The sequence below is a fragment of the Tenrec ecaudatus genome, chromosome 8 (genome assembly GCF_050624435.1).
Source record: "Tenrec ecaudatus isolate mTenEca1 chromosome 8, mTenEca1.hap1, whole genome shotgun sequence".
Classification (NCBI taxonomy): Eukaryota; Metazoa; Chordata; class Mammalia; order Afrosoricida; family Tenrecidae; genus Tenrec; species Tenrec ecaudatus.
In genome coordinates, this window is record NC_134537.1 from 73,464,637 (window position 1) to 73,482,223 (window position 17,587).

The following is a 17,587-nucleotide window of genomic DNA, read 5'->3' on the forward strand; positions in this document are numbered from 1 at the left end:
TTAACTGTTCACAAGTAGATCACTTGGCCTTTCTTGAGACGTGCCTCTGGGTGAAAGGAGTTTCCAACATTTCAGTCAGCAACATTCGCAAACACCAGGGACAGTCATCTGCACAAATGGAAAATAATGATAAAATGGGAGAGCAGAGTGGGGAATGGATATCGGCAAGGGATATAGAAAAAAACAAACAAATGGATTTTCTTGAGGACACGGATCCCTGCTTAGACTTCCAGTCTGTAGCCCTGGAAGGGTCTATGGATAGGGGAACGTGGTTGGGAGGGCAATCTGGGAGGCTGATAGGGTACAGGACAAGTAGAAGCAGAAACCGATGGGGTGCTGGCAGGGTTGGTGTCAGCAGCACCAACATTAAGTCCACAGCACAGAACCTCCAGCATTCTGAACGGAACTGTTTTGTGCATATTAATATTTCTGTAGGTCTATCTAGATACGATAGGTAGGATAAACAATCTGGAGGAGAAAACAACTGAACTGACACTTCTGAGGGGACATGGGAGAGGGGCAGGTGGGGAAAAGGAAGTGGGTGTTAACAAACCGAGGGACCAGGGATCAACAAGTGATCCAAAATCGGTGGTGAGGAGGGTGTAGGAGGCCTAGTTAGTCTTGATCAAGGGCAAAGTAACCCAGAGGAATTACTGAAACCCAAATGAAGGCTCAGTATGATAGTGGGACAAGAGGAAAGTAAAAGGAACTAGAGAAAACAACTAGGAGGCAAAGGGCATTTATAGAGGTCTAAATACAGGCATGTGCATATGTAAATATATTTTATATGACAATGGGGAAATATATCTATGTGCATATATTTATAGGTTTATTATTAAAGTAACAGATGGAAATTGGGCCTCCACTCAAGAACTCCCTCAATGCAAGAACTATTTGTTGTATTAAACTGGCATTCCATGATGCTCACCTTCCCAAAACGATTTCTAAAGACAAAGCGGGTACATAAGCAAATATGGTGAAGAAAGCTAATGGTGCTCAGCTATCAAATTATTTAGCATCTGGGGTCTTAAAGACTTGAAGATGAACAAGTGGCCATCTAGCTGAGAAGCAACAAAGCCCACATGGAAGAAGCACACCAGCCTGTGTGATCATGAGGAATGTGAAACCTTATTGGAAAATACTGAGAATAGAATGAAGAGGAGGGGCAAATACTTGGTGCGCGTGTGAGTACAGCCACAGATTTGTTCCTTTTCTGACATTCTTTCTATGTTTCTATGTGAGTATGTACTCCGTTCAAGTAGAAACTAATACTGTTTTATGAGAGTGACGAGTCGAAACTGAGACGGAAGCTAAGGATGACAGACAAAATGGGAACACAGGCGATGTCAACTTACATATTTGCTTCATGAGTTAGGCATTACACTAACTGCAAGGTCAACATTTCTAATTCACCAATCACTCTAAGAGATAAAGACTAGGCTTTCTGCCCCAGAAACAACTCTGGGAACCCTAGTGAGGGGTTCTACTGTGTCATATAAGTTGGAATCCATGGAGCCCTGTGGCATAGTGGTGACCACTTGGCTGTGGTCCACTGGGCCACAGTTCAAAACCACCAGTGGCACAGCCGCAGAAAGACAGAACTTCCCTGTCTTACAAGGCCACTATTTGTTAGTAACGCCTTGGTGGCTATGTGTGAGTGAGATAAGTTGGAATCAACTCAATGGAAGTGAGTAGTCTACTCATTATTTGTTTTTCTCTTATCTAATTCTACTTTGAAACGCTTCAAGTCTGTAAATCTACATTTATAATTTATGTTTTTAGTAACAATCTAATTACAACATCTATATTGAACAAAAAGTATACCATTTTGAGTTATTACACACTAAAACTGTTTGGGGACCAATATATGCAATTAGGAAAGCAATTGATTTAGCCATATTTAAATAAGATAAATAAAATTATGTTGGAGTTGATCTTTTCAACTTCAGTTAATAATACTCAATAAAAGGACAGTTCAAAATTGTAAGAAATGAATATTTTGAATTCTTTCGCATGTCAATAAGCTTTGTTAGCTCTTGATTTAAACTTTTCCTATATATCCTTATTAATCAGGCATTTAATTAAAAGTAATTCAGTTATAAAAAAATTCACCTTGATAAGCAAGCTTAAATCCTTGCCGGTTTTCTGAATGATCACTGTAAAAGTGAATGAGTGTCTCATGGGTTGTGCTCAGCAGTCCTAAGGGCAGATCCATGCCACTGAACTGCCCAATCATCGGGCTGGTGTGATACGGTCCATTTTGAATTTCAAGGTAGTCATGGTTAGCTTCAGTTGAAAAATTCAGAAATTGAATATGTGCACCTATGGAAAAATATACAGAGTTAATCAAATTTAATATCACATCCACAGTGATAAAATTACAATGGATAAAAAGTTATTGCCATTTCATCAAGCTGCCAAATAATATCTTGATATGAGACAAAGTAATGTGGTGGATGAAAGCATGAATTTTGAACTAAAATAGACAGTGGTTCAATTTTACCTCTGCCATTACCAGTTGTGTGATCTTTGCGAAAGTCATTAGCACCCATCAGTGTACTTATTGGTGAGATTTGAAACATGACGGGGCCTGCACTGCATAGATGTTCAGATAACATTACTAGACTGGTGATTGGTACATATCTGTATGCCAATGATTTCTCATTGTTTTCACTATGATTCCTACAACCACCTACACATTTTCATATTGTCTGTTATATCTTCCATGTTTTAACATAATTTTATTAAAGAAGACCCTACCAATTTAAACATTTCAGAAAACTATGTGACTTCTAAACCATAGAATAGCTGAGCCATTGCATGACACATTTATTTGCTATCAATTGATTATCTTCAATTTTGTCATGCATATAAGAGAGTTTGAAGTTTATAAAATTTTAATTTCATAAACTCATCTGAACTCTCACAACTCACCCTCACAGTCTAGCTTATACTAAAATACAGTCTAAGTGATCAATTCTTTGATATGTTAATTTTTTACACCTTGGATTAAAGAGAAATCTTTTACTAACATCACAATTTGGAAGCATTTAGACTAAGTAGATTTGTATTCCATAGTCCAAGTACATTTACTCATGGGATATTAGTAGTCAAGCAAACAGTATCTCATTCTATAGCTATTCAGTTCATCTTGTTATCATATGGAAAAATAGATTTAGTATTAGAATTACTTATGTAGATGATTTTAAAATACTTAAAACATAGGCATTAATGGGTCAAATATGGCTTTTTCTCTAAAAGTCATTCAGAAATAAGTTTTCACTTTTTGTTTTGTATTTTTTTAAAGATTCTTGTAAATATTTTTGGTCAGAAAATTATGGAAGCAAAATATGGAGAGAGGGTGAGTGATTTGTTTCATCATTCACTGCAGTTTCTTTTTACAGCAGGACCCACAAATCTAAGAAAAAAAGACTATTTTTTTTAACTATTGAAAAGGCTATTCTGTTGGTGGTGATGCTGTTTAGTCAACTCCAGTCATTGTGACATTACACACAATGATATTTCAAAATATTCACTGAAAAAAAAAGGATTCTTTTTCTATTTAGCTTTTCCATAAACTCACTGGAGCACTTTGTCCACAGGCCATCCTCATTGTCACTGCGGATCGGTGTCCATTGTTGGGCCAATGTGTCAGCTCATCTCATTAAGGCAGTCCTTCTATTTCTTTGACGTCCTTGCCCAGATTGATTCCTCATGATATTAAGTTAAAAAGAGATGAGATGGAATTTCACCATCCTGGCTTCTGAGGAATATGCTGGCTGTACTCCAGGACAGAATTTTAAAATTCTTTTGATGGCAGTCTTGATAGTTTTGATTGTCTTGGTCGAGTAAGTATTATTCATCGACACTACAGGTTTCATGTTCATATGAGGTGATTGAAAAACAAATAAACATGGCATGGGCCAGGTGCACCTTGGTCATTAACGTGTCTTCTTTACTTTCTAAGATTTTCAAAAGGTCTTTTGTAGCAAATTTGCCTAATGGAATATATTCTTTATTTCTTAACCATTGCTCTCTGGGCACTGAAGGTTGATCCAGGTAAAATTAAAACCTTGACAACATCAATTTTTTTTTCACCATTTATCTTAGTGTTCTTGATGGGTCTAGTTGTAAGGATTTGCATGTTCTTCATGAAAAAACAAGAGTAAACTGTACTACAATTTTAGTTTTTGACGGAGTGGTAGAACTAGTTTAATGAAACACGCATTGTGGCAGTTACATAAGGCTGTGTCAATTTGTTAAGTGTAGGGGTGGAGTCGAGCTTGTTGATCAGGTGATCATGCCTCCTGTGGGTGTGGCCTTCTCATGAGGGTTTTGGGAACGTCCTCTCTTTTGTGCAGGAGGTGGGCCACACACTCACTCGGCTTCACCCTCTTGTTGACAAGCCACGTGGAGCTCCCTGAGACCTTAGTGAGTCATGCACTGCGGACCTGATCAGGCACTGTGATGCATTGGATCCACACGAGTTGTCACCCACCCACCTGAGATCTTCCTGCATTCTCCATTATTGTCTGTGACGGCGTGAGTCTTAAGAGAGACTCATGAACTAGTATTGGACATATGGGCTAAAATAGAACTTATGAGCTTGATCTGGACTGGGCTATCATGTTTTCTTAATATGGAATTATTCTTTGATATAAAGCTCTTTCTTACAAATACCATATATTCTTGAATATAAGCCGGCCTGAATACCAGCTGATGCACCTAATTTTGCCCCAAATGTACTGACAAACTTGGCATATACACAAGTGCATATGGGATATGAGCACCACTGGATTTGTTTCTCTAGCCAACCGGGCCAGACACATTATGAGGCAAGTAATTATCACACACAGGAAATCTCCCTCGGTCACATTTATCACTGCAAAGCTGCCACAAGAACAACTCAAAAACCATCTGTTTAATTACTGACATATCTCCTATGTCCCCACACTCAGGTGACAGTAGAGCATTTGAAAAGTTTTTGCTCACTTTCTAGTTATGAAACCAAATGATATGGGAATGGTTTATAATATAGTCCACTCAATTGAAGTATTTATTGAAACAAGTTTGAAAATTCATGAAACAGCACAATCAAGAGAGGAATTAAAGACAGTAAGTAGATAAAGTAGCAATCAAATTAAAGATGCCCAATGTGTCAAAAGTACAGGAAATCAAAATTGGTGTCTTGCTTATTTGGAATTCAATTTGAAGTAGTAATGGAACCATCACAATTGAAATATTATGACCAAAATTAGAATTTTAAGCAGTATGAAATATCCATCCATATATCAAATATCTAATACCTACTAAGAAATAGAACAGAAGTCATTCTAATCTGGTTTTATATGAATTTACCTAGCTAATTTTCAGTGAATTGTGTCCAATTTGACATCATAAAGGCAAAGTGAATGGATTAAAATAAGCATAATCTAGTTATTCTTTTATTATCTCAGTGGATGCTTTCAAAAGGAATTATTACAACAGAAAAACCGATCTGAATGCCTATCTTTTCGTGGGATTTACATAGCACACCGCAGCCTTATCTGATTCTACTGGCATGTTGAAAATGAAATGGCAATGAAGGGTGACTGCTCACAAACGGCGTTCTCTGTGCTTTCACAAAACTTTGAAAAGAACAAGCCAACAATGTTTTTTTCCTGTTGTCTTGGTTTTTAGGCTTGTCCCTGCAGTTTCAGGGGTGCTGACTCTGAGAATTTCGTTGGATAGACCGCATCAGCGCTAGTGTCTTAGATATGGCATTCCACTATACTTCAGCTATTGTCATTCTAATGTAAAAATTAACCATCCTAGTCTTCATTATGAGAAAGATCTAGAGCCACAAGTTACAGGATAAGACAGAAACTGTTTTTGAAAAAGAAGTAGGTCTGAAGGGCCTTCTGTGGGAAGCTGGGTATGGACTCAGGGTGGCTAGCTGCCAATCATAAGATCGGTAGTTCAAATCTACCAGCCACTCTACAATTTTAAAAGATTTACATGTTAGGATACCCAAAGGGCATGTTCTTCTCTGTCCTATACGCTCCCTATGAGTTAGGATCGATTAGATGTGGGGAGTTTCTCTTTTCATATATTGGCGTCTGTGTAATACGTACAGAGACCACAAGTTGTGTACTATAGAGCCAGAACACAGCTTGAGAAGAGTGGAAAATAAAAAAGCAAATTGCAAAGGCACATATATGAAAGATGTGTGGGCAATTGAGAGTGTGAACTATACGTCTTCATAGTAATTTTCATATATATTTTGAAGATCTTAAATTTTCTTCATATATTGCAGTAAACATTTCAGAACACATTTTAATATCTGGATGTCAATGGGTAAGGCTTCAGAGATGAAGTTGATGCCAAGCTTTATTATAAGACATGTTCTAACTTTTCTTTTTAAGCCGTTCTGTGCACAGATGGAGAAGCTATGCCATCTTATAACAAGACTGGAATATTTTAATAAAGGAATTTGATCTCTGGCAGATCCATTTTTGTTCCAGAGCATTTGAATCTCTATTTATTATATTACATTCACTCCCAGTCAGTCGATCACGATACATAGCAACTTTGTACGGCAGAGTGGAATTTCCCCCTGGGGGGTTGAGGCTGTAAATCTGTATGGGAGCAGAAAGAGAGACCCTCAACAAGATGGGTCGGCACGGTGTCTGCAGCGACGGGTTCAAACGTAAAACCATTGACGATGCAGAAGCAGACCTGGTTCCATTCGGTTGCACGCAGGGTTTCTCAGAGTCAGAAGTGACTCCAGGAATCCGAACAACCACAACAACCACAGCATCTCCGCTTCAGCGCTCCGTTGTAAGAAAACTGGATCCAGCATTTGAAAATATCGCATACCAAGATGGTTTAAAATATTCAGAATCCTCCGTTTTACCCGGCATAGAGCTAAACTTACTATGTCTATGGGCAGAGAGTTCATGCTTCACTAAGTGAAACCAAAGTACAAAGTCTGGGAGTGGTGGAGGTAGAGAGAGCCCTATAATTAATTCTTGAAAAATTGCTCCCATTATCTGAGGACTTTGAACTGCTTACATTGGTTCAGTGATGGCTGCTGAGGAGAAACCAGAAGAGAGCCAAATGTTTAAAATGTGGAGGAACTTGATCTGTAACCAGAATTGAAAACATTCTGGGTAAAAACCCAGGAATAGGAAGCTCAGAATCAGCATAAGAAGCCCGTTCAAAAGACTGATGGGGCAGATTAATACATTTGCAAAACTGCTAAAGATGCTACAGATTCCAAGCATAATAGTCAACCACCCTAAATGAGCACCTCTTCAGGGAAGAGGTTCGGTGCCTGCTCAATGGGTACTCTGTCCCCAGATGGAGATAAAATGTCTAGCAAGGATGAAAACCCTCATGCTTCAGGTTCTCGTTTCTTATCTAGTTCAACGAAATCTTCAGTTTTTCAGCCTGTTCTGCGTTGCTTCCTCAGCCTTGGGCGTGATATATTAAATTCAAAGGCTTCCCTTCTTACTCCATGCATCTTCTGGGTGTTTTCTGAAATAACTCCCCAGACCACTCCCACATCCAGGCCCACCCCACCCCCCCCCAAGCTCAAGATCTTCTCTGCTCTTCCTCCCTCCTTGATGTAACACCTCGTGTCAATCGATTGATGTTATCACAGCAGACCCATTATTACTCTTGCCCGGCCCTAACATGCCCATGCCACCTTTCTACAGCTACCATCTTTCTTAGTACAGATTCTTATGGGTAAACCTTTGAAAACGGAATTCAAAAATATGTAATCATCTTCTGGAACAGTAATTTACATTCATGCTTATATTTATTCATCAACTAACATTTGTGTAGTGTATAGTCAACTGACCTTTACTAGGGCATTCACTGAGTCCTAATTTATCACACCCATGACCATATGTAATTTTCAGGAAACCACAGGTGAGGAAAGCTGGATTAATGAGCTGCATTATAAGTATAAGAAAAATAATGCAATGGAGACCATTTTCTGAGGACCCAGATTTCCCAAAAAACACACTTCCCTGAGAAAAGTTCCAAATGGGTTTATTTTGGTATAACAATTAAGAAATTTTAAAGCAGAGGACCTAAGTTTGATAATTCAGGACATAGATCATTTTTCATAAACCTATAATAAGTGTAGTATATAATTACAAGAATTAAATATGACTATCTTCAAAGGTTATGTCCTAAATGAAATTACAATTATGTCACAACCTGAAAAAGTGAGTCTTACACATTTCCAAGAGAAAAAATAATGTTTATTGAATTACATGGATAGACTAGAAAAAGACCATATTATAAATAAAGGGATTGATAATTAAATGATGGATGCTACATTTTGCACTTCATGTGCCTACTATATTATAACTCAACTAATTTAATTTGTGCTGAAAAAATTGCATGGCTGAGTTGATTTTTCAAATAACTTTGTGTCCTATAATGTATTCTGCTAGAGCTTTATTTAAATTTCCAAGTCGCTTTCAATTAAAGACATAGTTATAAAAACAGAGTACGACACATATTTTATTCAGTTTAATTATTTTCAAGATAGACGTTTTAAAATACATTTTTAAGAATGAGACATGTTTTCACTTACCATAGCCAATGGGCAACGTGATCGTCCAGGTGCAGTCTAAGTTATTGGGGTACGCGCCTGGAAATCCGGGGCTCAGGATGACTCCACGCAGACTGCTCAGCGTGCCTCCACACGTCGCTGTGAAACGGACGAGGACCATCAGTTCTGCGGGTTATCTCTCTCTACAAAGAAGAGCTCATTCAAACTGCCCAACTCACTGTGCTAAGTAAAAGCAAATTTTCAGAATGACATTGTCACCTAATACGCCCAGAATGAAAGGCCTTGTATTACAATATATAGGTCTCCCTCTTGTTCTAATTGTGAACTGCTGCCTGTGGAGAAAGAACAATTTCCAAAGTCCCTTTTATTCTGCCAAACAGAGATTCTCAGGAAAAATGAGTAAACATGATATTTTCATTTTAGTTTGACGTAAAATTGGCTTTCTATGTGTTTGTCAGCTACTACTAGTTAATATTTGTAGATTTGTAACATGAGCTGGCTGACAAAATACATAATTTCATTTAATTTTTATAACAACTCTAAAATGTTCATGCTCATATCATCTTCACTTTACAAATAAAGAAAATCAAGCTTAAATATATTAGGAGATTTGTGTAAGCATATGAGGAGGCTTCAAAATAATCATGGCAATATTGAATTAAAAGATAATGAAATTCTTCTACAAACTAGTTGAAGTTGCCTCATATATCATTAGTAAATAGAATAACCTTGATGCTATTCCAAGCCAATGTGATTTTAGAACTCAATCTTTATTCATTATACTTCAGTTCTAAATTATATACATATATATATACACACACACACAATTCAGTAATTCTAATCACTTTCTCCCCAGGATAATTTTATCATGTGATGATGAAAGTGAATATAATTTTTTGTATCTGGAATTAACTTGTCTGCTCATGTTTTTGTTTGTTTGTTTTGTTTTGTGTTGTGTTTTTTTATGTAAGGATTTGCTATAAGAAATTCTGATGACTATTCAAGATTAACTAATAAATGATTTAATATTTGCTAAAAATCATTGATGATACAGGTTGAAGCATTTTTAACTGTGCGATCTATTAAAATAACAGTTTTATATTTTTCGATATAATCTAAATAAGTACCAATTATTTTCAGGTATTTATAATAAAATATATTATTCTTATTCCAAAAATGTTCTTAGGAGATGAAACATTATTCGGAAGCCCTCTTTCACACATCTTTCTCACTATTTAGTGGATTTTTGTTTTTCGATCATCAAGCAAAAACTTGAGGAACTTTCTAAAAGTCTGAAAAGGTTAAGTACCTTACCCTATGATGAAGTGAAAGCTCTTCATATGGCTCTTCTAGCCTAGTCTCCCAAACAACAGTTGGATGGGACTATACAAATACAGTGCGTGAAACACTAATAGATGGGATTGGACCGTGTCGTTGTCATTTCCCAATCTATAAGACTACTATCTCATACACAGGAACAAAAGGAATTCTGTCCCAACAAGGAAGAAGTGCCAACCCGGAGGTATGTTCGAGATCACCATCTGAAGTGTCAGAGCGAGTGCAGAGGCCGCAGAAGGCCACTAGAGGGAGCTGAGGTACTGAGTAGTTAAATAATCTGGTGTCAACTTGCAAAGGGGTGGAGTCCAGCCTGTCAATCAGGGTGCAGCTTGATGACCCCATTTGGAGGCGCCATGGATATAAATAGCTCCCTGAAGGCCAGATCCGCACAGACTCTTTGCTTTGTCTTCCTGCTTTCAAGACACAGTGAGCTATGCTAGAGTCCTGGAGCTAGAGGAGCCACATGAAGACCCCAGCCAGCGTTGAGATGCTTCCACTGTCATTGCATCTGCAAAACGTTCCACCCACTGACCTGTGATCTTCTGCATTCGGCATCATTACATGTGTTGAGTGCGTCTGAAGAGCAAATTATCGACTGGTATCAGACCTATGGGCTAATATCGGATTTATGGACTTTTCTGGACTTGATCTTATCTGGGAGGCTTTTTTAATATACAATTACCCTTGGATATAAAGCTCTTTCTTATACACGTATGAGTGTCTGTGAATTTGTTTCTCTAGTTAATCTGGATTAACACGAGTGCCACTGAGACCGTGGGACAGTGCGGTGGAACGGCAGGTGGAATTCCCAGCTCACGGATAAAAACGCTACAGGTGCAGGACTACTGGCTGAGAGGTGATGGGCTAGAACTGGCTGAGAAGAGGTACAATTATGGACAAAAAATTGTATTCTTGCTGTTGTAAAACCCTAATTTGTGGTAGCCTGTTAACTTCCTGAATAACCCCCTGCAATGGGAGTAATTGCTTTGTGGTCTGTGTGGTCACTGTAACTGAGTATCAAGACTAGCAGAGAAATGGGGCGCCTTTGGAGGAAAGTTGGTATCAGAATTGGCCATGGCTGCTGTGGATTTGGATTCTCCCTCCATTGAACCCGGAGGAGATCAGCTGTGGCCTCTGTGCCATTTACTTATCAGGGAATGTGGCTGTTTTTTTAAGATAGGAAATCACATTCTGTGCTTCAGCAGCAAAATCAAGAATTCCAAGAAAATCCAAAAATTTGGAGTATAACAAAAACATCCAGGAAAATTGGTGTATGACCTCTTAATGTGAATTCTTGGTAGGAGTTATCAAATATTTGAATACCCAGGCCCCATCATTAATTTTTTTAATAAATCTTTTTATGGGGACTCATACAACTCTTATCACAATCTATACATACATCAATTGAGCAAAGCACCCTTATACATTCGTTGCCCTCATCATTCTCAAAATTCGCCTTCCACTTGGGTTCCTGGAATCAGCTCGGTTTCCTTTTTTCCCCCTCCCCCTCCCTCCCAGCTACCCCCTTCCCCTTCTCCCTTAATAGTTTATAAATAATTATTTTATCTTATCTTACACTGCCTGGCATCTCCCCTCACCCACCTTCCCATTGCCCATCTCCCAGAGAGGAGGTTACACATAGATCTCCAAGATAGGTTCTCCCTTTCTACACCCCCTACCCTCCCAGTGTCGCCACTCCCACCGCTGGTGTTGAGGGGTTAATCCATCCTAGATTCCCTGTGTTTCCAGATCCCTACTGCACCGCTGTACATCCTCTGGTCTAACCAGGTCTGCAAGGTAGAATTGGGGTCATGATAATTGGGAGGGGAGGAAGTGTTCAGGAACTAGAGGAAGGTTTTGAGTTTCTGTGTTGCTACACTGAACCCTGAGTGACTCATCTCCTCCCACTACCCCTCTGCAAGGGATGTATAATCCTGTGCTAGAACCTCCCTCTGGGCCTTACCCTGCCTTATAGGTAGCAACCAGACCCGGTGTCAACAGTCTGACTCCTAGAGACCCTCTAGGGCTTCCAGGGTGCTTTACTGGAGCAGATGCCTCTTCTCCTGGTGGGTTTGAAGTGCCCAGTCCTGGCTCAGCACCACCACTCATTAGAGCCATTAATAAATAAGATATTTATAAATGAAAGATGTTAATGATTAAAATTGGAATTGTAAATTTTACTGGATTTATACATGATAGGCCTTTGTATAGTGTGTGAGTGGGATGGAAAGGACTCCATTCCAGTGGCAGCTTTGCTTCATCTGAGAGCCATGTTTGCCATGCAGAGAGCCTTGGTGACACTGTCGGTAAGCATTCACCTGCTCACCCCATCAGCGATTCACACATACCAGCAGCTCTGGCTTCTATCTGCTCCCATAAAAAGTTAGAAGCCTAATAAACCCCATCTAGGGTCGCTCTGTTTGGGAATCAACTTGATGGCAGTGGGGACGAATTGAAAATAAACATGTAAGGCTCGGTTGCAGTGCAATGATTTAAGTACTGGGCTGTTAACCTAAAGGCCAGTGGTTTGAACCCATAAGGCCCTCCACAGTGAAAGACATGGCAGGCTGGTTTCTTAAAGATTTATAGCCCTGCTAACCCTTTGGGTTAGTTACAATCTGCTCTATGTGTTGAAATCCACAGGAGAGCAACGGGTTTATTACAGAACAAAATCAAACACACTGCCATAGAGTAGATGCTGACTCATAGAGACCCGATAGAGGAAGGTACATCCTCCTTGTGAGTTAGTTTCCAAGACTGGAACAGTTTACTGTAGCAGAAAATCCCGTCTTTCTTCTACCAAGCAGCTGGTGGCTTCAAACAGTTGACCTTTCAGTTCTAGGGCAATGTGTAACCACTATGCCACCAGGGCTCTGTGGGTTTATTATCTAGTATATAAAACACTAAAGGACCCTTGATGGTGCAGAGTTTAAGCGTCTTGACTGGCAACACAGGAGTTAGCTATTTGAACACACTTCATAATTGGCTCCAAAGAAGATGATGGCCTAGCAAACCCTCTGGGATCCCTTAGAACTCAATGGTAGGCAATATAACAAGAACCATACAATATTGAATCTTTGCTCCTTTGTATGATTATATTCAAAACAAAACAGGAATTCTGAGTAAAAATTAATTCTGAGTGCTGGGAAAAATAATTTGCAAACGATACATTAGATAAAGGGATAACCTCAAAAACTTATGGAAAACTGCAACACCTCAACAAGGAAGAGATGAATAATCAAATTCAAAAGTGGACTGGAGACATGAATGGAAAATTGAACAAAGATATCATCTAGGTAACCAACAAATAGAGGAAGAAATGTGCATGATCACTAGCCACTTGAGAGATATAAATCAAAACAATAAGGAGATACCATCTCACTCTTGCACTGACAGCAAAATAAAAAAATAAGAATAAAGTCCAAAATTAACAAATGATGGAAAGGACGTGAAGATTGGCACCCTCATACACTGCTGGTAGGAGTATAATATTGTACAACCATTATAGAAAGAAGAGTGATGCTTTATCAAACAAATGGAAATAGAAAGACCACATGACCCTGCAATCTCGTAGGTGTGTACCCTAAAGAAATAGAGAGAAAAGCATATATATATATATATATATATACATAGGTATATATATATATCTAAGTTTATGACAATAGAAACCTGATGAAAATAACCAAAATGTCTGCTACTGAATGAATGGGTCAATAAACGTTGGTGCATGTAGATATTGAAGTACTATGGACTGCTAAGAGCAAAATATTGAATGATACAGAAAGCATCAAAAAATGGAAATAATACACAGTGTACCAAAAAGAACTAGTGGGCATTCAATCATTTCAAGAGGAAGAATTCCAAACTGCAGTTAAGGTATTAGGCAAAAAATAAAAAATAGAAAGGAAAGGAGACTCCAGGAATTTATGGAATATAAATTACACCAAGCTGATGAAGGATTGGAAGCACAAATCCGTCTATGCCAAGAAATTTGGAAAACAGCTCGTTGGTCAACTGACTGAAAGATATCTACTATGTACCCATTCCAAAGAAAGGTGACCCAGCAGAATGCTCAATTTATAGAAAAATCTCATTAATATCATATGCACATAGGTTTTTCTGCAAATCCTCCAACAACGGTTGTAGCAGTACATTGAGAGGGAGCTGCCAGAGCTTTAGGCTGGATCAGAAGAGGATGTGGAATAAGGAATATCATTGCTGATGTCAGGTGGATCTTGGCTCAAAGCAGAGAATAGCAGAAAGATGTTTACTTTTCCTTCATTGACTACATAGAGGAATTTGACTATGGGAATCATAATGAACAATGGGTAGCCTTAAAGAAGAATGGGCATTCCAAAACACTTCCTTGTGCTCATGCAGAAGAACTAGACCAAGGATCAGGAGACAATTATGTGAACAGACAAGTGAATACTGCGTGGTTTAAATCAGAAGTAGTGTGCATCAGGATGTATGCTCTCATCATACTGATTCTTATTCAACTGGCATGCTGAGCAAATTATCAGGGAAACTGGTCTAGATGAAGAAGAATGCGGCAGCAGGGTTGGAGGAAGGCTTACTGACAAAGAGCAATATGTGATGGCACAACCTTGTTTGCCGAAAATGAGGACTTGAAGCACTTGCTGATGAAGATCAAGGATTGCTACTTTCAGTATGGATTATAACTTTAATAAAACCCGAATGCTCACTACTAGACCAAGTAAAACCATGATAAATGGCAAAACGTTTGAATTTGTCAAGAATTTCATCTTGCTTGGATTCATGATTATTGCTCTGGGAACATACTAGAAGCGGGCAGAGAGTGCAAAGAAAACCAAAGGACTTTGGGTAAATGCTAATAAAAGGATTATCACCATAAAATTGGAGTGTGAAATGAACTTGGGACTTTAATCTTGGAATCATCTGGAGACAGAACACAAGAACATTAAGAGAGAAACTGTGATCAATTTTGGATGAGATGGTCAAGGTTAGGACCAAAACTTGAAGAAGCATTGGATGATGTGCTTGTCACAGCTGAAATCCTTTGATATCAGGTATTAGAGAGCGAGAGCAATCTAATATAACATCTAGATTTGTGATCTAGGTACAAAAGGTGGACGATAATGGCAATCATTGAGGGAAAGGATGTGGGGAAACAACATTTTCAAGGAAGACAGAAAGTAATGGCCATTGGACTTAATGAGTTTTAAATGACTGTGGAAAACCTAGGGTTCAATCAGCTTTGATTGAAACCCACCCCATAGCACAGGAAGGTCAAATCTCGTACTCTGCTTTCTCTATGATGGCAGCAATGGGAACTCCATGCATCAGGTCTACTCTGAAACACAGGGGACTGTGTTATCATAGACTGAAACCAGTGGGCTATGGATTTCCAGTGGAGGTTGAATATCAGACCTGACGCTCAGCATAGAATTTTAAGCTTTCGGTAGTATCTAAATATTTATCTATCCTAGCAGACATTTCTGAACATAAATAAAGGATTTGGAAACTACTGTACTGACACAATATGCACACCTGAGCTGTAAATTACGATTTATGAGTCATATGCACAACATTGTGTAAAACTGAGACTAAGCTGAGAGTGTCGTTCATACAGAATTTAAAACAGAACAAAGAAAACCACCCCTAACATCTACCAGGGTCTATATTTCAAGGCCTTCCTGTAACAGACACAAGTGACAATCATCGTGCACCTCAAGGGCTCATTACAATTCCTATTACATCACAGAGTCTAAACGTTTATGGGACCTTGGAGTATGGGTTCCTCCTTCTGAAATACAATGTTTGGAAAGTTTTCCCCTGAAAAGGCAGGCTGATTCTCTACGTTGAATGAGAATATCCACTGACAGTGACTTTTGTATCTCTGAATTTCCTGAGGACAAATCCATGCACAGAAAAGTGCTCAGACTTTCAAACCAGCTACTTCCATTCCTCTCCATAAATTAATATATTGGCTTTATGATATAATTGTATTTCAGTCCTTCAGTTAAAATAATACCGCTTATCTCTGGATACTGATTTTTAAAACACTGCCCCCCCCCAAACTCAGAAATTTCATTCAGTGAATTCATGTTAAATTATTGTTATACCCCTACTAAATTATTATATAACAAACATCTCCAAAGACATTTTTAAGCTCAAAATTTCAATTAAACAGTGGAAATAAGTGTGCAAAGGAAGTCTAAGCTCAAGCAGGACACCACTATGTCACGGATAATCAGTGTCCAATCCACATATCTTGAGAAGACGTTTCCATACCAATGCAAAGCGGAGAAGGGTAGTTCCAACGGCGAACTGTTCCCGGCATGCAAGAAATGTGGGACCGACCCTGTTTAGAAGAAAATGAAATGAAACTCAAATACTTGAAATATAAGGTCAGTGCGTGGAAGAATATTTTGCAATTTTACTACAAATGTAAAATAAAATAAGAAATACTGATTATTAATGAATAACCTTAGGAATCAAAAGAGGAAAAATACCACATTTGTTATTTATTTTCACAATTTAAAAAAATGTAAGATTCCTTTAAATAGATCATGTTTCTGACAGGCTCAGTTTTCAGTGCTTAAAGAAGACAGAACGCATTGGACAAAGTAAGTTTGTACTTCGTCATCAGATATGATAGCTTTTGGCTAGAAAGGCTGATTATGATTAGAAACTACTAGATATTGATGAGATGGGGAAAAGGTCAGCAATATGTTTTCTGCTTGTGAAAAGGTGATTGTTCGCGTTATCTATGTTTCATGCATAAGTTGATGGACCATTAATGTTCAGCAAAAAACAGTCAGAGGAAGAGACTGAATATAATTTTTATAATCAGACAGCCTCAGGGGCTGTCAAATCAACAATGTTTGCAATAAAATTAACCCACATCTCTCAGAGTCTCTATCTTTTAAATATATGAAGCCCTCAATGTTCACATTCACAATCTAGGCATATATTCCCTTTTTAAAATAAAAAGCACAGGGTTAAGTTTTAGATGTTTTGTACGTGATCTTTTGTACAATGAAAGTCATGAAAAGGTTGTTCCGTGGCAGACTCCCTCCAGTCCCACCCTCGTGTTGACTCTGCGCCCTTTTCTGTCATGCCTGCTTATCTCATGGATTCCCATTTGCCACCTGCAGCCGTCAGAGTCCACTGAAAAATCACGTATTGAATTCATGGTAAATGATCCCAGGCACACTGGGGGTGAACAAAACAAGATTCTTGCCAATGCAGTGATCAATAGCAAACTGATTCCCTAAGCTTAGAAATGCTTCATACATGATTCCTCTTTCACAGTCCCAATTTTCTTTTGCTTCCTGATATTTGCTAAAGTTGCTAAGCCAAGAACCTCAGTATTTATTTTCAAAGATGACATTCTAGACAATGTGTTTTATGCTAAATTTCAGGCTCCCTTGTGGATACTCATTCTCTGATCCGTTAAATTTTCTATAATAAAATTCTTTCTAAAATATTCAAACATAAAAAGCAAAGCCCATAAAGATATTCATCAAAGGCTAGCAATCAAAAGGAAAAAATTACTCATCTGTTTAATATTCTATGTTGATTCTCCAGTAAACATTTTCCTATTAGTAATTTTTGCTGAAATTTTCATAATGGATCAAAAAAGACAAAACTTGGTATGTTTATTTACTAGTTTATACCTACACGGGGTAT

The 17,587-nt window shown here is 38.3% G+C and overlaps 1 protein-coding gene across 1 annotated transcript in view; it reads right to left on the reverse strand.

Annotated features, from left to right (window-relative positions):
- Positions 1-17,587, reverse strand: part of CSMD1 (CUB and Sushi multiple domains 1) — a 1,770,408-nt gene that overhangs the window by 195,737 nt on the left and 1,557,084 nt on the right. The window contains exons 39-41 of the mRNA XM_075557189.1: positions 16,187-16,256; positions 8,594-8,710; positions 2,113-2,322 (exon numbers count right to left, since the gene is read on the reverse strand). Coding sequence (XP_075413304.1) covers positions 2,113-2,322; positions 8,594-8,710; positions 16,187-16,256 — 397 coding nt within the window. The remainder of the gene's footprint in view (positions 1-2,112; positions 2,323-8,593; positions 8,711-16,186; positions 16,257-17,587) is intronic.